Source organism: Ornithodoros turicata, chromosome 7 (genome assembly GCF_037126465.1).
Source record: "Ornithodoros turicata isolate Travis chromosome 7, ASM3712646v1, whole genome shotgun sequence".
In the NCBI taxonomy this organism is placed as follows: domain Eukaryota; kingdom Metazoa; phylum Arthropoda; class Arachnida; order Ixodida; family Argasidae; genus Ornithodoros; species Ornithodoros turicata.
In genome coordinates, this window is record NC_088207.1 from 30,062,774 (window position 1) to 30,090,316 (window position 27,543).

The 27,543-nt window shown below is 47.6% G+C and overlaps 2 protein-coding genes across 2 annotated transcripts in view; one reads left to right on the forward strand and one right to left on the reverse strand.

The window, feature by feature from the left end:
* Nucleotides 1–27,543, forward strand: part of LOC135400782 (aryl hydrocarbon receptor-like) — a 291,269-nt gene that overhangs the window by 34,452 nt on the left and 229,274 nt on the right. The window contains exon 2 of the mRNA XM_064632695.1: nucleotides 11,133–11,213. Within this exon, the coding sequence (XP_064488765.1) occupies nucleotide 11,213 (1 nt within the window). The 5' untranslated portion in view covers nucleotides 11,133–11,212. The remainder of the gene's footprint in view (nucleotides 1–11,132; nucleotides 11,214–27,543) is intronic.
* Nucleotides 17,930–24,510, reverse strand: LOC135399777 (kelch-like protein 18). The gene is made up of 6 exons (XM_064631510.1): nucleotides 24,195–24,510; nucleotides 23,565–24,121; nucleotides 22,598–22,697; nucleotides 21,080–21,358; nucleotides 19,236–19,554; nucleotides 17,930–18,856 (listed from the first exon to the last, which is right to left on the reverse strand). The coding sequence occupies exons 1-6, from the start codon at nucleotides 24,474–24,476 to the stop codon at nucleotides 18,081–18,083; spliced, it is 2,313 nt and encodes a 770-aa protein (XP_064487580.1). The 5' UTR covers nucleotides 24,477–24,510; the 3' UTR covers nucleotides 17,930–18,080.

Sequence of the window (27,543 nt, forward strand, 5' to 3'; positions counted from 1 at the left end):
GGGTGGTGCTCCGGCCCTCCAACAGATGGCGCCACGCGTCCTTAATCGCATTTTCAAATTCGCGTGCATTTTCTACCTCTGGCCGGAAACTTATGGAACCACCCTCGTACGAGGCTAGAAATGTGACACAGAGTAAAAACAAATGTGCTTTACTGTTCTTGATTTCGCGTGACCTCTCATAGTTTCTGTTTACGGAACTGCCTGTCCCAGCAACGCTGTATCAGTTTCTATAGTTTTCCGAAAAGTGGAGTTCCAGCTACGCGTGGTTGAATGGTGTGGATCCTACACGCCTGGATTAGCAGTAGGGCGACATTGTCCTCCAGTCAACATATCAAGACGTCGTTTTGAAAGACAAGAACAAACATTAACACTGGTCACATTCTCTTTCATGTATACTTACTCTCACATTCGCAGACAGACATGCAGAACGGGTCGGACCTTGGTGTGTTGGCGAGAGCGCGATATATGAGAATTCACAAGTACGTGTTCACTAAAATGATACGAAAACTAAAATAAGTGTAGGCGTAATTGTAACAGTAGCGTGCCTGACCGATGTACGCCACGGGCACCCGCCGACTTTTTGTCCTTCTCTTTTTGTCCGACTCCTTGTCTTCTATAGTGCATGGGCATCCCCCTTCGGGGCTCTCAACTAACCAACAACACATAACAGATGTTGTCATTGCTCGAGTGGGTTCCTTCTTTGTCAAATGTGTAAGGCCCACAAAGCGGGATTAGTCGATGAGCATTGCCACGATCCTCGTCAAGTTCCACATCTCATTACAGTGCATGAATATAGAACAACGACAGCAACTTTATTTACATGATGATGATTGGGGTGTTTGATGGCCACAACAACTGTGCAAAAAGGTTTGCATGAATGGAATATGTACACAGTACCTTTTTTTTTTTCTTATTCATATTATCTTCGTGATCATCACGAAATGCGACGAGGAACTTTGATCGCTGCTGCGTGATAAGTTTACTCTGTATAGCTCTGATGGAGTTCGTCGTTTGGAATGAAGCCGTCCCTAGTGCTTGGCGCTCCGGGCTTTCTCGGAGATCTCCAATGTTTTCCTATGGCCACCCTTTTATGAGTGGCTATCTATACACAGAAACGCGGTTCAAGGAACGGGCGCCGCCATTAGTGCTGCCGCCCCGTGGTTGTCACAGGAACAGTGCACGTGTGGACTGCCGTTTGCCGGGTTCCTTCATTTTCCCGTGTGCGTTTTCGTTCATTTTCGTGTCCATTCATTTCCTCCCGCTCGGGGAACGATGTAGAAAAGATGTTGTATCGGCCAGCACTCCTCACGTGAACAACTGTGCATATCGCGCGCGGAAGCAAGCAATCGTCTTTTTCCTTGATCTTTCGAACGTTGATACGCTACTCAGGTGTTTACCGGATGACTAGTTACATGGAATCTTACATTATCGTCAGTCGTACTCATTAAAGACAGCGGCCTCCTGTATTCTTCCCAATGGCAAGTGTGATTTTGGCAGTCCACCCCTGTTGTGTTGTCGCTGAGAACGAGGCTAAGGAGCGTACGGAGTCTGGTCTGGAGACTAAGGCGACAAGGTCTATAGTTGCCGATGTCCTTCTATCTATTTCCTGTCCCAACCGACCAGGTGCCGAGCTGCGTTTCGTCCCTCCCTCTCTTTCCTGTGAGTCCCCTACAGGGCAACCTTTGTTACTTCAGCGTTGGACACATACCAGCAATGATACACAAAGCTGCTACAACATGACTGTAATAATGACCCCGTGATTGCGATTCTGGATAAACCACTGGATCTCGGAACAGCAGACTGCGGGCCGCGTGTTTGAGGTCCCTGCTCTATGCTCCATTGCTCGTGGTACAGTTTCGGAGTGACAACGGAAATATCAGCCAATCGAAACAACTTGAGAAAGGTACAGCTCGAAATTGAACGAATTATACTGAGAGTTCGTTGAGTACACCACACTCAAACCATGCGTAATACGTAATACGATGGGATTATTCTCGATACGTTGTTTGAGTAGCTATAGTTTTGCTGCAGAAGGGATCAACCTGAACTGAAACGCGGTTGTTGAGCCTGCATGGAACCATGCGCTGCCACGTTTAATGCTTTGAACGCTGACCATGCACACGGCGCAGCCGGTGATCATATTATAGTTGCCCGTAGATTCGTACTGTCACGTGTGTTGGAATAACGGTAACTGTATATGCAGAGTCACGTGTCACCTACTTATTTATATTTCTACGAAATGCGAAGCAGCAACCAGACATGCAAAGTTTGTGGGCCGAATTCTAGAAAACACCTTTCCACTCACGTTTCGTTTCCTTTATTAAGGACTACTTAATGTCTAGTGCAGGGTCATATTCGTACATAGTATTCTTTCTTGCAGATACGCTTTTGAGCAGATCTACGTATATCCAATTTCCTTAAAACGAAATCAGGACTGTTTTGCTCAACGAGGCAATGAAGACCAAAGACAGGAAGTGCAAATGGACGATTTCAGAATTCAGCTGCTGTGTCCGCTCCATTCCTAGGTCATGGAGTGCCTGAGTCTTATTACTCGTTTCTTAATTTTACATGTTCTCTAATTGTAACCACGCCAGCTGCACATTAATAGAATGGGACCTACGAACTATATATACACACGACTCGTGTCTCCCTCGCGTCTTCCAACACAGATTCCTCTCTCTCTACGTTGAATTCGTCCCGAGGTCGTTTGCATTGCAGACAGAAATTATAAGTGGCTGCTTATTTGCCATAATTTCTCCCCTGTCTTAAAACACGTAACATGTCGTACAGATTTTAATCGTCGTTTCGCAATTAGTGGACGCGGCCACGCGTACCCCAGGTTTTGCCGGGCGTGAAATCGAGCTTCCCGTAGACTCCCGTTGGCATCATATATCATATTAATAGGGTTATACACCCGTATATACGCGGGAGACAGGATTGGCGCTCGTTTCTCATTCTCCGATTTTTATGAGCAGTATAGCGTTGGTATATCAAAGTGCCACGCACGCAATACGATTGCATCAAATTACATTCGTAACAGAAAATTCGGAAACGTCAAAAGCAACAACAAATACACCTACAACAACAAACCACATAAATACAACGCCAGCTTCCGTGGCAGAGTGGTCACGTTGGCCCCTGAAGTCGGCCCAGGACGCATGCTAACCCCCATGTCCCCCACTCCTTCCTGCTGTCCTGTCTCCATCTGTCCTCGTCTGTACGACGCTCGTAGCCACAGTTGCTTCGCGGCGCTAACACAGGATTTTAAAAAAAATCAAACGAAACAACAGATTGATTTAGTCATGATAAGTGAGGCGGATTTTGATACCTAATTGGTGGCTCACCGTCCCAGGACACATTGGGTTGTAGAACATGGAATGGGGATTTGAAAGGAATAAGAGTGAATAGTGGTACCACGTACAGCTCGCATCAGTGTTAACTTGAACGCCATTCCGTCCTGTGGATCGTAGTGGTGCTTAGCAGAAATAACGGCGGAAGGTGTTTTGGCCATCTATTCACACTTAGAGGGGTGACCTTCGTCAGGAAGACATTATGTTCTGCTATAGGCGCTGCCAGGGTGGCTCTATTCCCCGCTTCGCAGGCTGGAGCGGTGTTCAAGTTAACTGTGACGCGAGCCGTACATCCCAGTCCTCGGTATGACGCGAAACCTTCTTGGCAAGGTAATGTCAGTGCAAAAATGTAACGCATGCGCTTGTAAACTTTCCTCCTGAAGTGACGCCACAAAAGTGCGAAGCTGACCTTGTGCGCGTGACACATAGCTGCGGTCTATGCGCTGTCGGCGAGTTTTTATTCAACGAGAACTTCGCGTTAACAACAACTTTTTAATGAGGATGATTGGAGAGCTTCGTCGACAGACGCGATACTCTACCCCATTGCTGTTGGTAATGTGGTGAAATGGAATAGTGAGTCCCCTCAAAGTGAGGACCCAAGTCCTACAGTATCCAAAAGGGTTAGAAGTGCTCTTAGGGCAGAGCGAACTTCGAACTCCGCGTTGAGCATACTCTCTCTACGCTTTATCCTATTTTCATTGTTCTGTACTGTTTACAGCCACAGTTGCTTCACTGCACTCTACGGAAAACAAAAATACCGCACCCCTTACGAATCATACTGGCAAGAATGAATTTTGCCAAACTCAGGCCGTCTTGTTCTCTTCTTGAGCGAAAAAGAAGTACGGCGCGAAGAAGCGAGAAGTAAGCCCGTTCGGGCCTGTTACGGATGAAGCGACGGTGGTTAAGAGACGGTTGTTAAAACGGTGGTTACATTTACGTGAATATTGTTGCGGAGTTGTGAACATGGTTAGGCTTTCACGTCGTAGTTAACTCCATGGTTGAATGGGCGACTTGGTGTGGCCGTGCAGGTTTGTTAGAACGCCCGTTTCCTCTTCAATATTTATCCGCACAGGCATGAAAAGAAGCGGAGCCGCACGATATTGACCTTTATCCTACCTATGCGCCGTAAACAAGGTGGTACAGACGAGTCAATTCAAGTCAGATTTCGCTCATCCTAGCTACCTGCAGAAAAGGCGAACACGGAAGTGATTTGGAAACGTGCCTCCCTTTAATTTCGTCTAAGTGCACTAACCTAACTCAAAAAGGTCACCCACGTCTTGACAGAGAAGTGTGCGCCTTTAATCTAGTCCATTGATTTACTTAAATAGATATGCATATTTGCAGTAAGGTAAGCATAGATGGTCCCTTAGATATGCATTTTTACGTCTTCTGTTGTTGTTACCTGCATTCTTGTGCATCCCTACATCACACACGACTCGTATGGGATGTCTGCGGTTGGGATGTATTGATGTTGACGTTGACGAAAAAATAATAGGAGCGACTCAATTGGATTGATTGATTGATAGGATTGGATTCGAGATTGAGATATCTTGTACATTGTGGGATACATGGAAGTGGCCCATTGGTGCGTGCATTGATGCACGCTGCACAACGGAAGTAAGCTTCGTCGAGAACATCTTACGCGTTTTTCGACACCGCATCAGAAGAAAAGAAAGCAGAGTGGCTAATGAGGACCGCTAAGGAGGAAATTTTCCCCTCTTTCTCGATATCTGTCCGTGACGGCTGGTGACCTTCTGGACAAGGTTGCAAATATACCTGAAAGCAATTTACCTTTTTCACATGCACGTCGTATCGTAGCGGCTCTCCAACGAACCACGCTCGGAACGTGTTAGAACAAATCCAAGTGTGTAGCGCAAAGGACCACAACCGGTCCAGAGTGGGACCGACGAGCTCGCGCCGTTCGTGCGGCCTCCCCACCGGTCCCCACTTCTGTCGTCCCCATACTGCGCCATCTAATGCAAACGGAGATAACCCTCTCCGGCGCCTCAAGATCATGCGCATGCGCATAAGCCGTTATGAAAAAAAGGTCCATTGACTCATGTAGCATACCGACAGACAACGCCACGGATTCTCCCTATGTGACACCAGTCTGGTTAGACGTGCTCCTGTTATTGGCGAGCCTCAGCAAAATTCTTCTGTATGAAGTTAGCATCCTGTGCATACCAAAAGACCACCAGACCGTAAGAAGCCCAGGAGATGTACGACGTTCGCCGCTCCCCTCGGGGCAATGGTCATTAAAGAGGTGCTGCGAGTCCATGCGAGCCATAGAACAAAATAGATGAGTTCAGAAAATCGCAGTGCTCATTGCGCACGCGTTGCATCCTGGGAGATTACTGGAATGAGGAAGGGAGAATTGTACTTCACGTTTCGTTTTCGCTGGCCTTGACTCCTCGTGGACAATCGGCCGGGAAAGGAGGAACCGAAACAGCTTGGAGATCTTCTCCTCCTTTGTTATCAGCAATTAAGTTCCCATACTCTCAGAAAAAAGGTAGGAGCAGTTACACCTTTTAGGACGTAATAGTTGTCGCATATGTTGTGCCTAGAAGGTTGCAAAGTTCTACCTGCTACCTCGAATGATATAGGGTTACAACTTCTGATTCGGTGAACAAGGGGGCGTACGCCTTTTTGTAGCAATTTGGATATATGATAATTGCTTTTACCACCCTTTTACACCCTTTATCAGACGCTATGTTGACCTAAGCGGTAACTATAGAAGTTCCCACCTTTTCACACTCTTTTTTTCTTAAGTGCAGAGTTGAAAGCGGTGCTAATTGCTCTCTGGGATTTTCTGAAAGCATGTATTGCCTAAAACTCGCGAAACAAGGTTGCAAGTGAGGTTGCAAGATTGCAAGGTTGCAAGATTACGCCTTGCAAAGACAAATGGCAAACATAGTAGGTTGCGTTCTAGCAGGATAAGTCGCAGCAAAGCTGTTGCACCATTCTCCGTTCCGTCCGACTCCTTCATGTATTCCTTCGTCCCGCGTACAGAGGAGTAGAAAAGTCTACCCTACGCAATTATGTCTTTGGAAGGCGTAAACGAAATGTTCTGCAAGGACCTGTATAGGATCCGCAGCACTGTAAATAAAACTAAAGTAAGTAAATAAAGAAGCACAGTCGTATTGACCACCTCACTTGCCGGACATGACCGATGCATACTCCTGAGGTATGACAGGCTCCGTCAGCGCATGCCACGTCCGGCATCTTGGACTCCTAGAAATGTTCCAAATAGGTTTGCGTAGGAGCCTAGGATACAGAGCGTCGTTCTCCATACCACGTCCATACTTCGGTCACTATATGAGCATACCTAATGACTCCAGAACGGACGTGTTTCGCTGCGAGCATTTACCTTAGTCGTCATGCTGCCATTACGCCAGTTCTGCATATACCGCACAAAAAGAGGGTTACACATAACGATCCAAAATATCCTTTGCTCTTATCCAGCGCAGAAAAAAAAATCAATGTAGACAGAAAAAGAACGAATGTATGCTGGCCACTTACCATGAAGTCTCTTCTATCCTGAAAAAATCTAATGAAACACCACGTGTTAAATGACTCGTGCCGGGCAACAGACGAGCCGTAAACACAGCCCCGCCCTGTTATTAAATATTTTTGTCTTCAGCATTTGGTGCGAACGTGCGATAATCATAATTGCGCTGCATAAAATTGTCGTTGTCCAGAGCGTTTTATTCTTCATATTCACCAGCTACTATCCCCCCACATGCAGACATGTCTTCTTATTTGGGGGGTAAGAAATGGTGGATGGCGCTTTACCACGCACTGCGTTTCTTGAGCGAACGTGGTGGTGATAAGCTGTTTTGGAAACGGTTAAACCACGCACGAGGAACAGGTGCATGCAAAGGGTGGGGCCACTTTACCCGGAGATTAATTTCGCGTCGGCCAAGATTAATTGACTCGAGTGTTGGTGTTTATACCGTTAGGCGGGTGAATGCCGCGTGTTTACCTGTTACACCCTCACGTTTTGGTATTCTTCTTCTTATCCCCCCCATGATAATAGCTGCCTTGGGCGTTGCGATAACGGAATATTTGTTTCCACGAATGATATGTGTGCGAGGTGGGAGCTGTTTTGAATTCAGTTTAGGCGTGCCTTCTCAGGTATTAAACGATAGAGTGGTCTCGAGAGCCCCGGGATGAGGTTTTTGTAGGTGCATAAACTCTACCGTAAACTTTTTATAGAGATTAATAGCAAATTTTAGAATATTGGACACTATTTCTTTTGCGTTCGTAAGGGATAGCGTTAATGGTTCTACGCACGCCCATAACAGAAAGAGAGCTTCGCGAAGTGCACAGAACCACCAACGCTATCCATTACGTACGTTAAGTCGATAGCATACGAATGTACTAAAGCTCTCTAATAAGTCTTGCACGACTTGCCTTGTGCAAAAACTGCTTTATACACCCTAGAAAAAGATGGTGGTGGCGGTGGTGGTGATGATGGTGAAAGGGCCCGCCGTTGTCGGCCTCACCAGTGATTTATCCAGACCCCCATACACCCCCTAACACCCCCAAAATCTGCAGGAGACCCTTTAAGATTTTGTGAGATTGCGCAATATTTCGTGAAAAGCATGTAAAGACACCCCCTTGCGGAGCCCCCCCCCACGAAATTCTGGGTAAACCACTGAGCCTCACAGAAGCGGGCAACGTCACGACTAACGCCCTGGGCCGACTTCCAAGGGAACTGTGCCGGCATATGTCTGAAAGCGTCTTAGGGAAAACCCAGGAAAAATCCCAGACAGCACAGCCGGCACCTCTCCACCACAGAACTTCACCACATAGCTCGCTCTTAGCAATCACCATCCTAAATGCCACCGTTCTGCCTCATGATTGGTTAAAAACAGTAGGCGCACGCCTTTTTGGAACTCTATGCAGTTCCAAAAATGGTGTACTTCCCGGGATTTCCACAAATCGTGACTTCGTGAGTGATAAAGGTATCATTCTGTGTAATGGTTGGCTTTCACCGTGCTATGTGGTGGAGTTCTGTTTTTAGAGTGTAACATGAGGCTATGACGTCAGAGAGATGAACCTCCCCACTCTCCAAAGTCAAAATGAAGTTGTTGTTTGATATCAGAGATGCAGAAGACACCGAGCACATCTTGCTTTGCGGTACTCAATATTGTTGACACACTCTGAAAGAAAATAGAAGTGAATTGGGGAGAAGTTACAACGTCTAGCTCCCTAGATGAGAACTGCGTCACATTTTACTCCCATGACCCCGAAGTTTATACTCCTCAGCGCCAAAAATAGTCCCTACACTTCGCATAACCTGCTGTGCATTTAGTTGAGACTAAGGATGATGGCAATATGTTTGGTCCCCCCAAAGACCGAAATTATCCCTTTTCGTTCTCAGGATCATCGACATGGTGGTCGTTTTGCCATGGGACGTGTATTCTCGAACATCAAAGTATAGAGCTCTGCGGAACTGCCAGTCGAGCTAAGGCGGCCAGCATCCGAAAACCTTGTCCAATTCGCCATAAACATCGCGCTTACAATAATAACATTTACTCTTTATCTAACATAACTGATTTCGAATAGCAGGTCCTTCGGTTGTAGGAACGAACATACCCATATTTTTCTTACCACACATACCCATACCTACGCTAAAGATGTCAATATCTCAGCAACTATATACTCTGCATCCTTCCTTGGTATAATAATCCAGAAGCGTCCAAGTGAGTCTATCACGGTTTCTAGACAGGCCTGTCTCAACAAAACCAAGTTCTTCCGTTTTTTGTTTCCCCGATGGAAAGATGTTGCATGGCTGAGCATGCTCGTCATTTTCTGCAGCCGATCCCATGGCGCAATAACAATGTGGAGAGTTCATGAATGCTGTCTACGCTTGCATGACGAAACGAATAATGTCTTCATCTCCAGATGCGTGTAACGTAATTGCAGGGTTATGCTTGGTTGACATATACCTGAGATTTGTAAATGCATGCGAAGTACAAGTCGCATGTTCTCAAAATTCAACAATGGTTCTGACGTAGATTGTTCTTGAAGTACGCACAAGGACTAGTGCGTTCGTCTAGAAAGTTTTTCTTATGCAGATTTCGTCATGAGTTTGGCAAAGTCAGCGCATACACTAAAATGCTGATTCCGTGTTTTCTTCGAACATTTCTACGATGACCTTTGCAGATGGAAATCCTCACTTCCTGTCAGCTACAAAGCATGTCACTTCAGGCTGGCAGGCAGCATGGCTGATAACTGTGTTGGTGTTGGGAGCGCGTGGGAATGCTACCAGAAACGTAAGACATGACACTCTTGGAGGCGCAGGCTGGGGTTGTCGCAGGAGTCGCTATAACACAGTCAATTTTGATCCAGCGAAAAAGAAAAACGATGCACTGTTTCCAGAGCACAATGCGAGAAAGGGAGTTTCTGGCGCAAGTAGAGAGGTTGCTTCTTGAGGTTGCAATCTTTGTATGGCTTTGTCTAGCATTCCTTGTTGAAGAGTCGCCTTCAGATAGGCTGTCTATACCTCTTTTTGAGATGCATGACAATCTTTTGAATACTCAACTGGATGTTTAACATATCACCTACGGAGGACGTCACTCCTTCGCAACGTCCGCGACCTTATCGCGTATCTCAGAAGAACTGTTCACCATTAAGGGTAAGGGACCATTACTGTGAGTTGCCAGATCTCTCACGCCTGTTACCCCAGTGGCACGAACTATAGGAATGGCGACAAACAATATCTATTGATATAAATCACTGCGCAACTCGTGGTGTGCAACTTCACGTAGTGAACTTGACAAATGAGCTCCGTATACGGTCTGCTAATAGCCGACCACCAACTTGTGTCGTTGAGATAGAAACTGTTGATAAGGAACTGTTCGTTGCACGATTAAGCGTGATCGACCTGCCGAACGGCGTGATATATGATGCACTTCAAGGACAGGTGCGCAAACAGTATTCTGTATACGAGCACTCGTGATGAAAACCACAGATGTGACGTTAAGGGGCCGAGTCAGGGTATATGGATAACAGCATGAGGACGCAGCAGGTCTGTAGTTGACACTACGTGTTGATGTGCGCTGATATTCGGATACTACACTCTTAAGATAGAACTTCACCACATAATACGTTGAAGGCCAGCACCTTAACACTCCCGGCTTGTGGAAAATGCGGGGCGTCTACCTTTATGTGACAATTAAGATCACTGCATCAGTGTCACAAAGAGGCGTGTTCCTCCCGTTCGCGACAAATTAGGGGAAAGAACGATATGATCCGGCATCATGGCTGGCTTGCTGGCTGGCTAGAAACGTACTATGCGGTGAAGGCCAACATTTGCACCAAATGATATCACCCCTCATTCGTAAAGCGTGGGGTGGGGCGTACGCCCCCCCCCCCCCCCTTATGACACTTAAGGTATCTTCGATTTGGCTGCAGTCGTTGAACTAGTTCAGGCGGTGCAGCACTTCTGTATTCGTTTTGTCAGTGCTGCTCATGCTCTCTGCACTCTCGTATTTGTTTTGTAACGGTGCAGCACTAGTTCTGCACGAGGTCACGGGCGGGCTGCACTTGCTGGATAGAAACGATTCTGAAGGTTGGTTGGCCTAGAACGATTTTTGCGACGACGACCGCAGCATGTTAGTGCCTAAAAATCCGCTCTTTAGTGATAATTGATACAAAAAGGCGTACGCCCCTTCTCTCGTCGAATCACTAATCCTAGCAATTTTCAATGTCATTTTTACGCCGGGAACTAAATTCTATTGCATTGCAACTACTCATACGATGCTTCCTTTACAGGCACATCAACTTGGGCATAAGCGATTGAAATAAAGACTGCAAGAGAGCACCACGTCGTTCCATTCCCATATAACGCAGCAAGTACGTTTACGGTTTACCCTTTGGATGTACGAGGGGTGTTCAAGTCAAACCGGGACTCTGTCTTCTGAGTGTACAAATGGCTCACGCTAATTCTTTTTTGTCATTTTTACACGCGACAGGCCTCCGCTTTCACCCACCACGTAGTTATCTAAAATTTGTGCAAAACAGAAGACACGTGCTGGACAAGATGGCCGACAACGAGGTGAGCGCGCACATCGAGCAGCGAATTGCCATGAAGTTTCTCGTGAGTGAATGTAAGTCATCTGAAATTCACAGAAGACTTCAGGATCAGTATGGCCACGATACACTTAGCCGCAGCAAAGCGTTTGAATGGTGCAAACCGTTCCGAGACGGCCGTACATCAGTACAGGACAATCCCGGCCGGTGCGGCTCAGAGCCCAGTGTCAGAGTTCCTGAGAACATCCTGGCCACCTGGCCACCAAGGTTGGCGTTGTTCATGTTGATTTTCTGCCCAGTGGTACCACCATCAATAGTGCATATTACTGCCAGGTTCTCAGGGATGTCCATAAGGCGCTGAAGCAAAAGCGGCCGGGCCTCATCACCAAAGGAGTCCTCCTCCTACAGGACAATGCACGCCCGCATAACGCGCATCTCACGACACGCACCTTACATGAACTTGGCTGGGAGTTGCTGGCACATCCCCCTTACAGTCCAGACCTCGCCCCCAGCGATTTCCATCTCTTCGGGCCACTGAAGGCGTTTTTTGGGCCACTGAAGGAGTTCTTTGAGGGCCGCCACTTCAGCTGCGACGACGAAGTCAAGGATGCGGTCCGATCATGGCTGCTATGCGCCGGTAAGGATTTCTGCGCTGCTGGCATCCAAGCCCTCGTGAATCGCTGGGACACGTGCAGCTGGAGATTACGTTGAAAATAAAACTAATTTCTCGCCTGTAAGTTCATTTTACTTTTGCGAAAAATTAAAAGTCCCGGTTTGACTTGAACACACCACGTACAAAAAATAATGTTTCCGAGAACAGAGTTTCAACTCAAAGAGATTTGCTGCAAGCAAGGACCGTATGTTGCATTATGACCTATTATTCTCGCAGTATAGTGCTTCGTGCATTACGTCTACAAGAGATCCATCAACTATACCAGCAAGATTTCTTCACACTATACAAGGTGCGGGTTTCCGGAGACGGTGGCGCGATCATCCTTCCATTCGCATTCAGGGTGCGTAAGTTAGTATCGCTGGTGCACCTCCATAAATGCATATAGAACCCCCTCTCTCTTCGAATCAGAGGCGATAACCCTATCATTATTGGCAATGGTTGGCGCACAGCGTGCTATGCGGTGAAGTTCTGTGTTTAAAGTGTAGAACTATGAGGCGCACTAAATAACATGTACCACCCAGCAGGCCCATCCTGCAGGCCATCAGGGCCGGAAGAGAGATATTTTTCTGAGTGTCGCCTGTTGACACGAAATTTTTTTCGAATATGCATGTCTTCTGCACCGCTTCCGGTTTGTTACCAAAACGACATCCGGTTTCACAGCAAACACGGTCTGCACCAACCGCTATGGCGATTGATGCATTGTCGCTTCTGATTTGAGGAGAGCGAGAACCGTATACGCCTTCTTGTGACAATTCAAAGTGCCACAAAGAGGCGTACAGCTCCCATTTTTCAACAAATCAGGAAAGTGAAAGCTATCATTTTGCATGGTGGCTGGTTCCGAGCGTCCTTAGTCGCGGAAGGACCGGAAGTCTTAGTGGCACCGAAAGTTGTGATGCGGCCTTGTTTATGCTTACGTGAGAATGTCATGTATAACCAACACGGTCTTCTATTCCTCTCACTACCTGTTAAACAGTCAGAAACCTAAAAAGGACAACGAGAGAGAGAGAGAGAAAAGAAAAAGAAATTACCAACGGCTGCAATGTCTACTACCGGACCCTCCTAGCCGGGATAAGAACTAGCTGCGTTTCCTGCCAATGCTCTTGAAAGGCAAAGCGATAAACACACCTTTGTAACTGTCTTATCAGCAAATATAATTAGCCATAGCATGCAGGCCCATGGTTTTGTAGGATGCCCTTCGCGAGCACAACGCTATGGCGAGGGGAGTCCGGCCGACACAAATAGCCGGAAATCAACCTTCGCACGAAAGGTGTCCATTACCCGCACCGGTAAAATAAAAAAGAAACGTTCCGGGTGAATTTTGAGAGCGAGGAGGAAAAACTATTGTTTCAGAACAATGCGTTCTTCTCTCCGATGTCGACGTCACCACCGTAATGAGCCAATCGCAACGTTAGGTGCTGTCTGAGGTGCCTGCCCCATGGCAGCTTTCCGCGAGTAAAGGTGGCATGAACCAGTCAGCACTAAAGAGAGAAGTCCCAGACATTTTCCCGGGTACAGCGATGTTGCACGTCCGAGCCATAAGAAAAGAAGTTGCTGCATAGGGTAATTACGCAGTAAATAGGAGGAAACATACACCCAAAGCGCCTCCCCTTCTTTTAACTGTCAGAGCTGTCGTGATTACATAGAAAGCTTGTGCAGTTAACGTCCGTTATTCTCGTCCGACAAGTTGCCGCTCCCTATCTACGCTTCGTCGTGCTGAATTGCAGTTATATGAGCCTTGCTTTCTGAGTTATATCTTCTATACTGGCGTTAGTGCTTGAAAGACTGGATAATTTTGTAAAACAGGACGGACGCACATGTGCCTTAACGCACATGCTTAAAGTAGCACAAAAGACATTTTTAACACCATGTTTTCTTCCTATAAGACTGTTACGCAGGCGAGTAAGCGAGCAGTACCAGCGATTGCCTGCGATCTCGCGCTGACGCTACAGGGTCCGCGCTCGCCGATTGGTTCAGAGAAATGTTGTCTGCTACTTAGCTGTCGTCTGCTATACTCGACTGTTCGGGCTCTGAAAAAGCATTGCCCCTGGCTCGGTCATGATTCGGCCGCTCCTTCTATCCCCAATTCTCCGGGGGAGCTGGTAAAACTAGTTTACGGCGGCAAAGGGACAGCGCGTTGACCCTCACTAACCAGCGAACCAGAACGCGTGGACCCTGTAACGTCTCTGTGACGTGGCATCATACTTCTCCCTCTCGTTATACCCCGAGTGGCGAGTTAAGGCTGAACGCGCGGAGCTATGTTGATGTGAATTTTTTCTGAGAAACAAACACACACATCAAAACCTTTCGTGCTATTCGGTAAATTGACACACACACTTTCATCAGATGTCTTAATATGAAATTTTTTTGGATGGCCCTCTGTACTCCTTTAAAGTGTACATAGACTAGACGAACAGTGCACACAGGCGCGCATGCTTCAAGATGCTGATGCAGTTACCTTGACATCAAAACAAAAGGAATGGGATTCATCCGTTGCGTCGTTCCTGATTTATGATCGATAAAAAAAAATAAATAAAGAAATGAAAAGAAACGCAATTGACGATTTCTCGTCCCTCTCCTTCTCAAGAAGCCCGACAAGGCGGAAACGCCTCTGATTGGTCTCCTCAAACGTTCTCCCGCGATGATTGGAAATATGTTGCTTGCGGAGGCCAATGAGAGCGCGCTCCGCATTGTGTGCCTTCTTAATGAGGAGAGGGAAACCGTAAGTTGCAGGTTAGGTTATTTCGCTCATGAATCACGAGCCTAATCATTGACTCACCGTTATACAGCAACACGCAACCAACAGCAGGTATAGCAACCCGTTTCTGTTGCATAGCACCACTGCCTGAGACAATAAGAAACACAGAAGGCCGAACACAGGTATAGCAACCCGTTTCTCTTGCATAGCACCACTGCCTGAGACAATAAGAAACACAGAAGGCCGAACACAACACTTGGGTGACTCCATATTTCAGCTAAAGAACAGCGGTTGATGAAGTAATGGCGTTGAACACTCATCAACCAACCGTCGTTTAGTCGTATCTGTTGTATCAGATATCCTGTATTGCCCAAGCCCTGACCGACGTATCATGCACAGTGGAGCAGACATAGACAACCGTGGCTGACACACACACTGCAGAACACAGAATCGCACAATGCACAACCAATTTTTCACATATCCATCTGGCGTCACCAAGACTGTAGACACGAATGCAGCTTCCGTATCCAAGACCACACAGCCACGCAAAAGTCGCACAATTCTCTAGAGTAGAATATCCGCTCTCGAATATTCCGTGTGCCCACCGTTGTTCCACGAATCTCCTTGTCTTGTGCCAACTATTCCTGCCTCACGATCTGCAGCCGACTGGAGGGTCGCAACAAACGGGCGTGCGTATATATGTGTGGACGGAAGAGCTCTCACCCACAGGGCCTGTATTCTTCATAACTTTTTACTTTCTTTATTCGCACCATCAGACCCGCCACCATCACGCGCTTGCATGAAGGCAGAGGAGGCCTGTACATATATGAACCAACACAGCATCCGAGAGGCAACACGATCACGCGAGTCAAGCACGTTACCTAGCATGTTCGCACGCCAGGACTCTTTTATGTCCTTCACGCAGAGACCAGGAATTCGTGCACGTCCTCGGCTATGCGTGCTTCCGCGGAACATGGGTGCAAAACGGGGTGATAGGCATCAGCACGAACGTTCCGATACTTCGCAAGAGGTCGATACCCCAGCAAATCGTCGTCAATGCTCGTGTCACATCTTGAGGGACACGCCAATCAATGCCGAATTGCGCCAAGATAATGCCATTCTCGGACGAACGCTTTTCCGTGTGTCGCCTTCATTTCAGCATTTCCACTGGCGTGACTCTCGAACTGGAAGACGCATGCGTGTGTGCGTGCGAAAATCTCGCATGCGTCTCGCGTTTCGTCGGAACGTTGAACGAATGTAGCGATAAAGGGATTGGATTGACGAAATTGCGGGATGAGGTCATGCGAAGCGTCGGTGACGAGATGATGTCCCCTTAGTCGTGGAATAGACGCAATACGAAATCTGTCTATCTGGGAGGTGATACCCTTTCAGGAAATTCAAAGGGCGCTACGAAGCTGAATAAATGGGTTTTGTACATGCATATTTACAGCGCGGAGATGCGAGGAAGTAGAGGTCTCTATTCTCCAAGTGGTGTGGGCTGGGACCAAGTTCGTCACACGGTTTTAATTCAGGTGGTAGGATGGCTTAATTGATCAAAGTAAACGGAGTGTGACATGGATGATGAAAAGCCAATCACACACTGGCCTGCACTCCTGCGCTTCCCTCCACTGTGCTGTACTGCGCCTGCTCTCTGAAAAGAGAACTTCACCGCATAACACGCTCGGAACGGACACTCATTAAGAACAACATCGTTCTCTTTCCTGATTCGTTGAAAACGGGAGACGTACGCCTTTTAGCGGCAATTTAGATACGTGTTAATTGTCAGAAAAGGGCGTACGCTCCGCTCTCCCCCAAATGGGATGGCGTAACTAGGAATAGCTGTTCTTCATAACTATGATTCGCCGCAGTGGCTGGCCCAGAGCGCGTTCTTATTGGTTTGAATTCTTATTCGTCTAAACATTTTATATACTAGGCTGGGAGGTACCGGGTTGGAATCCCGGTGCCGGCTGTGCTGTCTGGGTTTTTTCTTGGGTTTTCCGCAGACACTTTCAGACATATGTAGGCACAGTTGCCTTAGAAATCGGCCCAGGACGCACATTCCCCCAGGGCGTCAGTCGTGACGTTGCCCACCTCTGTGAGACCGACAACGGCGAGCCCTTGCACCAGCAGCACCACGACCACCACCACCGAATAATAAATTGGTCTAAATATTCCTATTGGTCCAAACCACGTGGGGTTGCTATGGCAGCTCTCTCGCACTGAACTCCCGTTTCTGCTCCACATTCCAACCTTTCGTTTTCCCTTTGTCCTGAAACATACAATTCCTGCTATCACGTCATCTTTTATTCTTGCGCTATCGCGTATACCGACATACACTGTCCTCGAAAATCTATTTTGTGACAGTCACAGTCCCAACGAAGTCCACCCGAAGGTACGTAATCGATTTCATTACGCCTAAAAAAAGATGGCGACGTGCGTGACAGAGAGGTAATGTCATAAGCCCGGTCCCCCTTCCCTTTTGTTTGAGGAGAGCTTCTCCTGGTCACGCACATGCCACGAGAAATGGCGTCTGTACTCCGAACGAAAAGCTAACAAAGGCTTCGAACAAGTCATTAGGAGTGACAGTTAGCGCTCGGCAGTTCCGCACGCGATGTCCACGGTGTTTGGAAAGTTGCCTCCACCCTGTCGAAAATACGTCGAGAGATGATATTCATATGTAAAGCTTGAGACTCCCCCCGCCGGTGCTACATATTTCTGAATAGTTTCAAAATCCTGTTACTACCGAACCCCCCTCCCCCTTGACGTTGAGTAGGCTTGGTCTATATATTAATAACGCGGAGTTTCGTGGGTTATCCGTGGTATTAAAAGTGTGCAAACGAGCTTGTGTACTGTAAGAAGGGGCAAAGTCTCCTCGAGTCAACGTACAATACGCAAAAGCAACACACTGTACGAAGTGGGCGACAAGTCCCTTGTGTTGTCAGGAGAAAGTCATGCTCAAGGGAATGTCGTCGCTTTCTTCATACAAGTGTTGTGCAAACGGTACGGTGTCATTTCATTCACCATTGAGTGAAGCGAACGATATTGAACAGGATGTGTTTTCCAATATAAATTTGTTCTAAAATTTGTTTCATATCCTTTCACAAATCTGAAAGGTCAACAGCTCACCTGCCAGCATACCAGGAGTCATCATGCATGTGGTCCAAGCGAAGGTGGAGTTCTATACTACAGGCTATTTTATTGGTGATATTTTCGAACGAACATGCAACCGTGAAAACTCGTTATTAGCCTCTACAATTTTCTTCCAACTCGAACGGAAATGCAATGCACACGCGCTGGCACCCATCTTTGGATGCAACCCGTCTCATTTCTGCTCTCGGAGAGCAGGAACAGACGCTGCTGCAAAACCTGCGATAGCCGCAGGCATCGCTGCTATCTTCGTCCAAGCCTTCCCATTGAAGCTCCATATTTCGTCGTTAGGAGCCATCGATGTGGCCGTGGAGGCCCCGCCAAAGACCACCAGCTGCTCGTCGGACAACGAGAAGGCTTGACATCCATGCAGCGGCTTCGGCAACGCAGTAGCCTCAGTCCACGCTCCACCTTCGAGTACCAGGACGTCGGTCACGACTTTCAACGATGTCTCGTCGGACGCACGCGTGAGTCCGCCGATGGCGTGCAAGCGGTTCCTATGTTCAACGAGCGCGAAAGACGCCCGACCAGATGGGAATGTGGAGAGTCCAGAGACCCATCGTCCAGACTTGGGTTCCCACCGGTGCACTGCGGAAGAGACGAATACCCGATCGGATCGTCGTTGAGATTGTACCATTCCTCCGGCGACAACGATAGATCCGGATGTGACTGCGGCTCCTGGAGCAGAGATGCGACAGGGCAACGGTGGGCCGAACTCGTGCCACGTATTCGTATCAGGATTATACTCTTCTACAGAACACAGGAAGGTGTCAAACTCATCCTGTCCAGCTAGGACATACACTTTCCCTGCGTTTGTCAAGGCTGCATGGCTACAGCGTGAGTAACGCATGTCGGCTATGCGTTCCCATGCGCGGCTCTCCAGCTTCATTCGGAAGCATGAACTGGTGGCGAACTTGAGGCCGCGGTGGGTGTTACGAGTGTCGAAGCCGCCTGCGGGAATAGTAGTGCATTAGGACATCGGGGGCACACTATAATTCACCTCCCACGTATCGTATGCTTATGCAGGATGCGGTAACTGTCTGGTATTGTAAGGGGAAGAAGGAAAAAGCGTTCGAACGGAATGTTACGTTATTACCGTATCCCGCTCCTTTCGGTTCTGCAACATAACTATCTGATCTCCCTACCTAAAGTCGTAACTGCGCTATACGACGGACAGAATACGATTGGACATTCGACAAAAAAGGGTATTGCTCTGATACGTCCCCTCATACATATTGTATATACGCGTTACTCATTGAACTCATGGACCAAAGAGTCACTCTAGAATACTCCGACGCTCTGTCACCATCTGTAGAACGTTTTTGCTTACCCATAACGTAGAGGTAGCCATTGAGAACAACGGCTGCATGGTTATGCCTCGGTTGCGGGAGTCTGGAGCATCGTGTCAGCAGACACGTGCTGGGATCGAATAGCATAACCGTACATCCGGTGGCCATCTCGTATGAGCGTGAAGGCTCGATGCCGCCCGTCACCAGCACCATGACGGTGTCAGCAGAAGCGATCGGTCCAGCGTGTCTCGGCATCTTCTGTGCTGGAAACGTGGACCACGTAGCTGGAGGAACCTCCAGACTTCCAGGGTGGCGAACAGTAAATTCTTCTTCATCCATATCCCCCAGCAGGGCAGGAGGCTAAATCAGTGTACCGCAGATCGGTCATTTGGAACGCGTACATACAGAACTATGCGCATACACTATTAAAATTAAATTTCACCGCATAGCACGCTCTTAGCCAACCATCATCTCGAATGATATCGTCATCTGCCCTGATTTGTTGAAAACGGGAGGCGTACGCCCTTCTATGACGCTTATGCTGTTCATAATTGTCACAAAAAAGGCAGACAAACAACCAACAGGCCAACAGGCCAACAAATCAGGGCAGATAACGATAGCGTTCGAGATGATGGCTGGCTAGGAGCGTGCTATGCATTGACGTTCGTATTTAAGAGTGTGCTCGTAAAATTATGTACATTACTCCTAGAACGCTTGTGTAACACGGGGAAAGGGCTGGCAGAGCTGGCCCTGAGCGTTAAGTGGTGACAGTCTGTTCTTAAAGGGACGGTCGCATCCGTTCCATTCAATTTCGAAATTACAGCGTCATTTTATTTCTCGTGGACACATGCACTAACCACGGTATCGAAAATCTCACGCAAAATAGCGGCGTAATTTTGACTGTTATTCGACGGAATACATGACAAGAGCAGACGCCGGATGTTGAGAGTATGTCGGAATTCCTTCTCCGGAAAAACGAGAAAACGTCACTCCCTAAGAACCAATGAGGGCGCGATACTGAAAAGCCAAAAACCAAAAAGGTATGCTGCAGCCGTGCATGCGGACGTCTCAGCAACGTGACGTCTGCCACTCCGAAGGAATCACGCGATTGGTTTATGCTTTCGGATTGCGACACTTCTATACGCTCTCCTAAAACTCGCCCGTTACGTTAAGTTATCGTTTTAAATTGCGCGCAGCTACAGTCGTGGTTCTAAACAAGAGATGCTGCGTACCTGTAGCTCCGCCTTTAAAGCTTGCTTCCGCAGCTGCGGAGGCTCTGGCGTCGTGACGTCACTCCCTAAGCGGGGCTCACGTAACTATGAGTTAGTCCGTTAGTCAGTCCGTTAGTTAGACCTTTAGTCCGTGAGTTAGTCCTCATATAACTACTAATCCTCGGAGTAGTCCTCGTTAGTAGTTACGGAACCGGATACGGATACCGGCGATACGGAGCCGGGTTCGGAGGGAGCTAACGATTCGCTAAAACTCTCTAATGTAACGGCAATGTGACAACGATAACGTAATGTGCACTTTTAAAAATGAGTTTCACCACGTAGCACGCTCCTAGCCAACCATCCTGAACCACAACGTTTCGTGATTTGTTGAAAACGGGAGGCAGAGCCTATTTTTGTATTCATCATACACGTGCATAATGGTACAAAATAGGCTCCGCCTCCCGTTTTCAACAAATCAGGGGCGAGAACGTTGTCATTCGGGATGATGGTTGGCTAGGAGCGTGCTATGTGGTGAAACTCATTTTTAAGAGTGTGGCGCTGCCAGAGCATAGACGGGGTCGACAAGAAACTACTCTAACCCAGCACGATGTAAAGGATGATAGCGTTATCACACACAGCCGTAACAGTCTGTTTAAAATGTACACATGGCTTACCTCGATTGGGGCATGGAGGGATGCGTATCGTCTGCGGGCTAGGTAGCAGCGCACCACAGACTGGGCTTTTACAACCTGCCGCTTGTGTTGCTCGTAGTAGGTACGCACTGCAGGGGGCTCCTCCAATCTTGCCCTCGCGGCAGCTTCGGCGGCTAACGACATTGCCTGCCTGTGTTTTTGTACAGCGTCTTGAATACGCCTCACAGTTTCCAACCGATGGCGCTGGATCGCGGTCGTGTAAGATCCTACTTCGAAGTTTTCCACTTTACCATCGGCGTTCTGAATGGATTCACGCTACATTAGATTGGTTGAAATTGTTGTCCGCGTAATAGGTGATTGCGGCTACCGACGGAAGCGCAATCAAAACCAATAAATATGATTAAGTATAATGAAAGAACAAATTCCTATCATGATTAAATATGATTGTATGTAGAACTTTAGCCACACTCTTAAAAATGAACTTCACCACATACCACGCTCCTAGCCAATCATAATCTCGAATGATATCGTTATCTGCCCCGATTTGTTGAAAACGGGAGGCGTACGCCTTTTTTGTGACAATTATGAACAGCATAAGTGTCACAAAAAAGGCGTACGCCTCCCGTTTTCAACAAATCCGAGCAGATAACGATATCATTCGAGATGACGGTTGGCTACGAGCGTGTTATGCAGTGAAGTTCATTTTTAAGAGTGCAGTACACACTAAATGCAGAGCTTCTCCACATAACAGGTCTCAAGATCAACCCCTGCAGAGAATGAGAGAGTGCATGATCACACCTGATTTAAAGGGATGAGCGGGGCGTGCGTTTTTCTCTGATCATTCTTATAAATGCAAAGTGTCCAGAAAAGGCGTACGCCCCTCACATCCAACACATTATAATAGAGACAATTCTATCATGCGAAACGCCCACTGAATAAGGAAAGCGTTATGCAGTAAAGCTCTGCTTTTAGTGTACAGGGAAAGCCAAGCAGAGATTCGTACTCCTTCGAAGGAAACCGGAGCCGCACATCTATAGGGTATTATCGTTTTTCTGTTGCTGTTCTCATGTTTTTTTCTCCTGTTTCGTTGGTTTGCTTGTTCGTCCCCTTGTCATATCCTACGCATGTTTACGCAGGTCGCTTGCCTATTCCTTCTATGCTGAATGTTCTTTTCTTCGTTTAAGAGAACTTTGAGCAGGTCCCGAGTGGTGAAATACTATGACATACTGGGAAAGTTATGCCGTTATACATGAAGCAGAATTCTGCAACCGTTTCGTAGATTAGATTAGATATAGATTAGGAAGAAATGAAAAATAACAGTAAAGGTTTCAACTTTCGGCAACCATTAAAGGCGCTACCTCCTCCATTGCCAGGGACGCCTAACCGCAGCACTCTCCGAGACTGTAGAACGAACTATAGTAAGCTGCTCATTGTGTGAGGTACAAATTATTCAGACCCGCCCCAGGCAGTTGGATCCGCTAATTTGGTCAAACCTTGTACGCTGCAGCGCTATATAGTGCCGTTGTGGACAGTACTGACCCACGTAATTGGAGGTTCAGTGGCGTTGGAAAACACCCGTGGACGAGGCTTGTACTCTTCAGCGAGCTCTGGCCGTCCCCGAAGCCTTGCGTAATGATAACTGTTTTGAAAGTAAAACAATAAGTAAGCATCCACGACATAACCAGTTGCCCCGCGACATCTCGGCGGCTCCTTGCACGATAATTAACCCGCCATCACCAAACACAAGTCCCGTCAAAATCGGGACAGCGATTATGACCCAAGATGCACGGGGTGAAATTGGAAGATACGTCTCAGCAGTGTCGCATACTGCGTACGACTTCAATTTCGTGTAAGTTATGTACAGAAAGCGACGCCAAATCTCAGTGGTGGCTGCACGTCAAACATGCGTTCGCCTCTTAAAGGAGCAGGACGAAACCCTATTTCATTTGTCGTGGTTGCCGTCGGGACGTACCCTGCAAAATATATTTGCTCTGCTGTGTTTTGTCGTTGCACAAGCAAATTTACAAACCCTAGAAAAAAAAAAAAAAAAAAGAAGAAGCAGCCTCTGTCGGACGGCCCGACCCTAGGGGAATCGGTGACATCACGATGTACCCTTCTTCCTCTCTCGTCCTCTTACACGCGTTTTCAAAGAGTGGATGATTTAGAAAAGCGCGCGCTGCAGATCCTGGGCTCTGTTGTTCTTCCCAGCAGCTGGTTTGATTTGTTGTACAACACGAAAAAAGAAAGAAAAAAAAAGAACAGAAATAGAGGTGGTTACCTCACTCCTCCTTTAAGCTGTCGTTATACTAACTCTTGCCGGCTCTCTTTGGTGAACCTCTGGCTCCCCGCGGCACAGCGGAGGGAAGCGGCATGCTTTCGAAGTTTAGGGCATCCGCCCTTATAATGTGCCCTTGCAGTACACCAGTGTTCCGTGGTGTGAGCGACCCAAAAATCATGTGTCACTTCCTTGCGCTACGCCTACTGATTATACAAGCATTGTACTTACAATGCTGCCTCCACAAGCCTGGAACGCACAAAGCGGTTCTTGATTGCAGGTCGCGCCATAGGAGGATCGAAGCACTTGAGAAGCGTATCCTCATTCATGAGTCCATATCTGACACATCCCAGAACAGCGTCCTCCCTTGGACGCCGGGACGCATAGTCATGGTTGAGCCAAGCGAGTCCAGCGATGAACACGCTGGCCTCATTAGCGGTCGCCAGCTGTTCCGACTTAAGCAGCGTGGCCAGAGGTTCCCATGGGAGCTCCAAGAACTGCCGCGATCGAATTGTAGAATCGAAATGATCCACGAGGTATTCGAACGCGATCTGCTGGTCCTCATGCAGCGACAGCTCAGCTGCGTTCGCGAACGACACCAGCTGACGTCCCACAGGTCCAGCCTCGGCCAGGTACTGCAGGCAACGAGTGACGAGGGACCGAATCTTCAGCTTGAAGGCGCAGCGATACACGTCAGTCACGTTCTGGCAATTCAGGTTTATAGTCCCGGATGTAATGAAGCCGCGCAGTGCTTCAAAGGCTGTGGTGGACACCCCGTCCAGCTCTACCTGAAAATGTTCATATGTATAGGGGGTGTCGTATCTGATGCAGGCGAATTTGCAGTGTTATTATGCACTATACCTTTATTCTTTCTCCTTGACCGGTATCCGCCATCATTTCGCAGAGGTAGGGACTAATTGCTGCGAGCAGTCGCCTACGAGCCGTGAACTCGCAACCGGGGATGGATATCACGACGTCTCCTGCGCTGTCGCTGGCCATGGCTGTTGAAGTGATGTGGTTGTGACAGCCGAGTTCGAACGACGACCGAACTCTAGTTGCTGCTTCGAGGATAGCTTGAGCGCCAATGGCGATGGCAATTATATTGAGCCCTTTAATTGAGCCTCGTGGTTTGTGCATCATCATAAGATCAAGAACAAGTCGCAGAATTCACTTGTCTAAAAAAATGAATGCGCGCACACACACACACAAAAAAGAAAGAAAAAGTAAGAAAGAAAAGAAAATGTGTTCAGTATAAGCTCAGTAGAGATGGCTTAAATGAATGGTCGGTCTCCAAGCATCAATTTGCAGATTTTTGTTTCTATGGCTAGTGCCATTTCCTTGCAACCCTGCTTCCCAACCCACTTCGCAACCCTGCTTCACTTTTTGCCAACTTGGGCAGTATACTATAATATAATATATTGACATTACCACTAATTAGAATCCACACGGTTTTAAATTGCCACAGAGAGCAGCGTATCGTATGTGCGACGTTGGTATGACGCCATTGTGGCGACGCGATGATGTTCCCTTGACGTCATGAACGTACAGGATTCGGGCGCTCCAGCTGCAGAATTCTTTGCGACCGGCTGCAGAAGATGAGCAAATGAGAATGGTGCAAGCGAGCTAGTGTACTGTAGGAAGAGGTAACATCTCCTTGAGTTTGAGGAACACACAAGATACGCGAGGAGAAGGTGTGGGAGAAGACACTGACAACGCTACCATCCCGGCCGAACGTCACGGAAGTGTCACGCGAGCCAACTAGGAGATCCACCTGGTTGGTCTACCCCGCTGTGGATGCGAGACGAGCTGTGGATGCACACGTCCACGGCCAGGTCTCACAAGAAAGTATGTAGGACTCTAGAAATGCTGAATTAGAGCAACAGAGCTCGGAGGAGGGTTGCATGTGGTGAAAGTCTCCTGTCAGGCATATTATTTCCGTAAGGAATGATTAGTTCCGCTGGTGGGCACTAAGAAATAAACAAATAAATAAATGAATAAATATTTATTTCAGTTACGTTCAGCTGCAAACATTTCCTCTAAGCGCATCAGTCATTCTCCTCTAACCCACATGTGCCATACGCATGGTCTACTTCACAATAGAAAACGCAAAAAAAAAAGAAAAAGAAAGAAATGCAATGGAAAAGAATTGGTAACTGCGAATAGACACTGACGCGATGATGACGCGATGAATGGCGTACGCGACGATGACGACGTGCCTCTGCTGCCACGCGCTACGGCGCTGGCACGACAGTTCTACCGGCACCGTCCTAGCGTGAGGCCACGACGATCTGCCCACTGGGACATTCCATCAGAGGCTTTGGGCATCCTATGGGCAATGTAGGGAACCACAGTTCTTAGGCGGGGTTCAAACCGTTTTGCAGGAGTCGTCGCATCGTGGTCGCTTTCACAAACGTTTGTGCATTTGTTCTCAGGCGCACAAACATTCAACTCGTCAGCGGCATGCACAAAGTGGTAATCTTCCTGGACACTGCAGGACCTCGGTCTTGACTGTGAAGCTTATACGTAATTACTAAGTTACTGCGAATTATCTCGGTAATTCGAGGTACCACCAAATTTCTCAGATCACCACGAGCAATGACGTGGAGTGTCACCTGTAGCGATGCCACCCTACTTATTATCATCAAAATAAGATGGTCTAGTCCACTGCACGGGTGGCACACGTTTTCGATAAAACATGATTTTCTAAAACATTAATACGTATATTCTGTGAGATCTTCAAATCTCATGTAGTACGCTCTTAAAAATGAACTTCACCGCATAGCGATATCACGATATCATTTGAGATGACGGTTGGCTAGGAGCGTGCTGTGCGGTGAAGTTCATTTTTAAGGGAGTAGCTGACGCCGATCGTGAAGTGAGTAGTAATAATAATATAATGCATAGCTTAACTAATATGCATTGCTGCTACTCCAGGTGCATCGAGCCCTTCCACAAGGATTTGCCGTCCCCAACGTCTTGCCTGTGCATGTGGATATGTAGCTCGCCCTATACGTAGTGCTCAACACTCCCCTACCTGTCTTTCTGTGCCCCTTCAAAGTTATGTGATATATGCCTGGGAGTAGTCAAGTGAGATGTGGATGTCACACATCGTTACGTAAATGGTAATTCTGCGTAAATTCCTGCGGTGTGTACCGCAAGAAGCATCTTATCTCCTGCCTGACAGAAATACGCTTTTTTGCGCCGAGGGGGCCCGCACCCTTAGAACGGAACATCACAACCTCAGACGCTGAAGGCTAACCATTGCACATGATGTTACCGTTATCACTCGTTATCTACACTCTTAAAAGTGAACTTCACCGCATAGCACGCTCCTAGCCAATCGTTATCTCAAATGATATCGTTATCTGCCCCGATTTGTTGAAAACGGGAGGTGTACACCTTTTTTGTGACAATTATGAACAGCATAAGTGTCACAGAAACGGCGTACGCCTCCTGTTTTCAACAAATCAGAGCAGATAACGATATCATTCGAGATCATGGCTGGCTAGGAGCGTGCTACGCGGTGAAGTTCATTTTTAAGAGTGCATTGCCACGAATGATAGGGTTATCGCGTCTGATCCGAAGAGAGACGGGGCGTACGCCTTTTTGTATCAATTTGGATACATGATAATTGACAGAAAATGGCGTACACCTCCCTCTATCATCGAATCAGAAGTGATAACCCTATCAATCGTGGCAATGGTTGGCGCACAGCGTGCTATGCGGTGAAGTTTAGGTTATGGTTTTAGAGTGTAGGAGTAGGTTATGCGGTAAAGTCCTGTGTTAATGGACTGGGAGGTGACCCGGGTTCGAAAAAGGGCGCCGGCTCTGCTGCTTGGGTGCCTTTGGCTGGGCGTTCCTCAGACGCTTTAAGACAAATGTCAGCACAGTTCCCTGTGAAGTCGGCCTGAGCGTTGCCGACTATGCTGTTCCATCACCACCACCATCTCTGTTAATAGTCTTTGCCGAGGCTAACGGGTCTCAACGCAAAAAGAACGGAAGCGTCAGTGAACTGTCCATCAACTTGAAATTCTTTCCGCGTTATAACGATAATACAGACGTGAAAAAACGAAAACGCCGCAAAAGTTTTCTCTAAGCTCCTCCTGTTATCAAATTTCGAAGTGTTCTCTGCCATGCGGGCCGCCCAATAAAGTATTGAGCAGGGTGTGACAGTGTGACACCGCCCCAGTCCGTTATTAATCCCGACACG